A 1,637-nucleotide genomic window follows, 5' to 3' on the forward strand; every position below is an offset into this window, starting at 1 on the left:
GTCTCCTCATGCTCTCCCCCCGCCGCCGGCTACCATTATCACTCATCCATCGCATTCGTTTCGATCTCGGCCTCCCGCCTGACTTCGCAAGAAGCCTGTTGCCTCTCTTTCCGGATTACTTCCAGCTCATTCCGTCGTCTCCTTCTGATTCTACCCTCAGCGTTGAGCTCGTATGCTACATTTCTGACCTGGCGCAGTCCGCCATGGAGCGCTACGCTGCAAAGACGGGCGGGTACAAGAAAGGCGCCCCGCTTGCGTTCCCGCTGAAATTTTCGAGGGGTTTTGAGATGGAGAAGAAGGTGAGGAAGTGGGTTGAGGAGTGGCAAAGATTGCCTTATGTGTCTCCGTATGAAGATGGGTCGAGGTTGCCGCCGAAGAGCGATGTCTGGGAGAAGTGGGCGGTGGGGTTGGTTCATGAGATTTTGAGTTTGGTGATTGGGAGGAAGATGGAGAAGGGGAACTTGGAGATGGTGGTGGGTTGTTTGGGGTTGAATCCGGCGAGGTTTAGGAGGTTGGTTATGAATCATGCAGGGGTGTTTTATGTGTCGAATAAGATTAGGAGGCAGACCGTGGTGTTGAGGGAGGGGTATAGGAGGGATTTGCTTTTGGAGAAACATCCTCTGATGGGTTTGAGGTACCAGTATATACATCTTATGAGGAAGGGGAAGGAGGAGAGCGGGAAGAAGAAGGGGAAGGGCAAGAAGAAAGGGGGGAGGAGGTCAGTGGGTGAGGCTGATGATGAGGTGGGTGAAGATGAAGACGGTGATGATGATGAGGATGAGGATGAAGAGGAAGGTGATGATTATTCAGAGGAATTTGACAGCGAGGATGAGGAGAGTGATGATGAGGACGAGGATGAGGGTTATGATGGTAGCCGGGAGAGGGTAATGGAAGGACGTAGAGGTGTTCGAGTGGAAAACATTGAGCCGAGGAGATCTTTAGTGAAAGAGAGTCGAGGTATGAATGGGAGGAGACATGAGGGACAAAGGAAGAATGATGGGGAAGGAAGATCATATGGAAGGGGTAACAATTTTGCTCAAGGGAAACAGAGGGTGAACCTTAGGAATATGGTTTCTACATGACTTTGGCAAGTGATGGTAGAATGCTTTAGTCACCACTTGGGTGTTTAGATAATGGTCAAACAGATCCATCAGGTATCATCTTTACTAGATTGTTCAGTGCTGTGTTAAAGTGACATATATCAACTCTTTCTACTTGATTATAGCTTAATTTAGATTAGATATCATCTTGCCGCATTATCTGACTTGAAACTTAAAATCTTGTTTTTGTATAGATAACCTTTTTCAGGTACTGAATTCGTGGAATAGTAGTTGTTTTCAAAATCTACTTCTCCTTGACAACTCTGTTTGTTGCTTGTGGCATGCATAGCCCTAAGCATTTTTCTTTAACTTATGATGTATATCCCTATATATAGACCAATGCATCGCTCGTCTCTAGGTTCTGTGATCTTGTCCTGTGACATTAGATGCTAGTTTCTTTGTATCCTCTTTGTAGATTACTTTCCTTGGAGGTGAATTTTTCTCCTTGTTGGAATTTTGGAGTTATTTTGAGGGGAAAATGGTGGTGAACATTCAACATGGATTCATTACCCAGAATTTGGTCGAATGAGGGGGAAT

At 46.1% G+C, this 1,637-nt stretch overlaps 1 protein-coding gene across 1 annotated transcript in view; it reads left to right on the forward strand.

The window, feature by feature from the left end:
• LOC109847869 (protein ROOT PRIMORDIUM DEFECTIVE 1-like) overlaps positions 3–1,637 on the forward strand; it is a gene marked incomplete at its 5' end in the record, with an annotated part of 9,976 nt that continues 8,341 nt past the window's right edge. Inside the window, one exon of the mRNA XM_020417103.1 lies at positions 3–1,154. Within this exon, the coding sequence (XP_020272692.1) occupies positions 3–1,082 (1,080 nt within the window). The remainder of the gene's footprint in view (positions 1,155–1,637) is intronic.

Source organism: Asparagus officinalis, chromosome 7 (assembly GCF_001876935.1).
Source record: "Asparagus officinalis chromosome 7, Aspof.V1, whole genome shotgun sequence".
NCBI lineage: Eukaryota > Viridiplantae > Streptophyta > Magnoliopsida > Asparagales > Asparagaceae > Asparagus > Asparagus officinalis.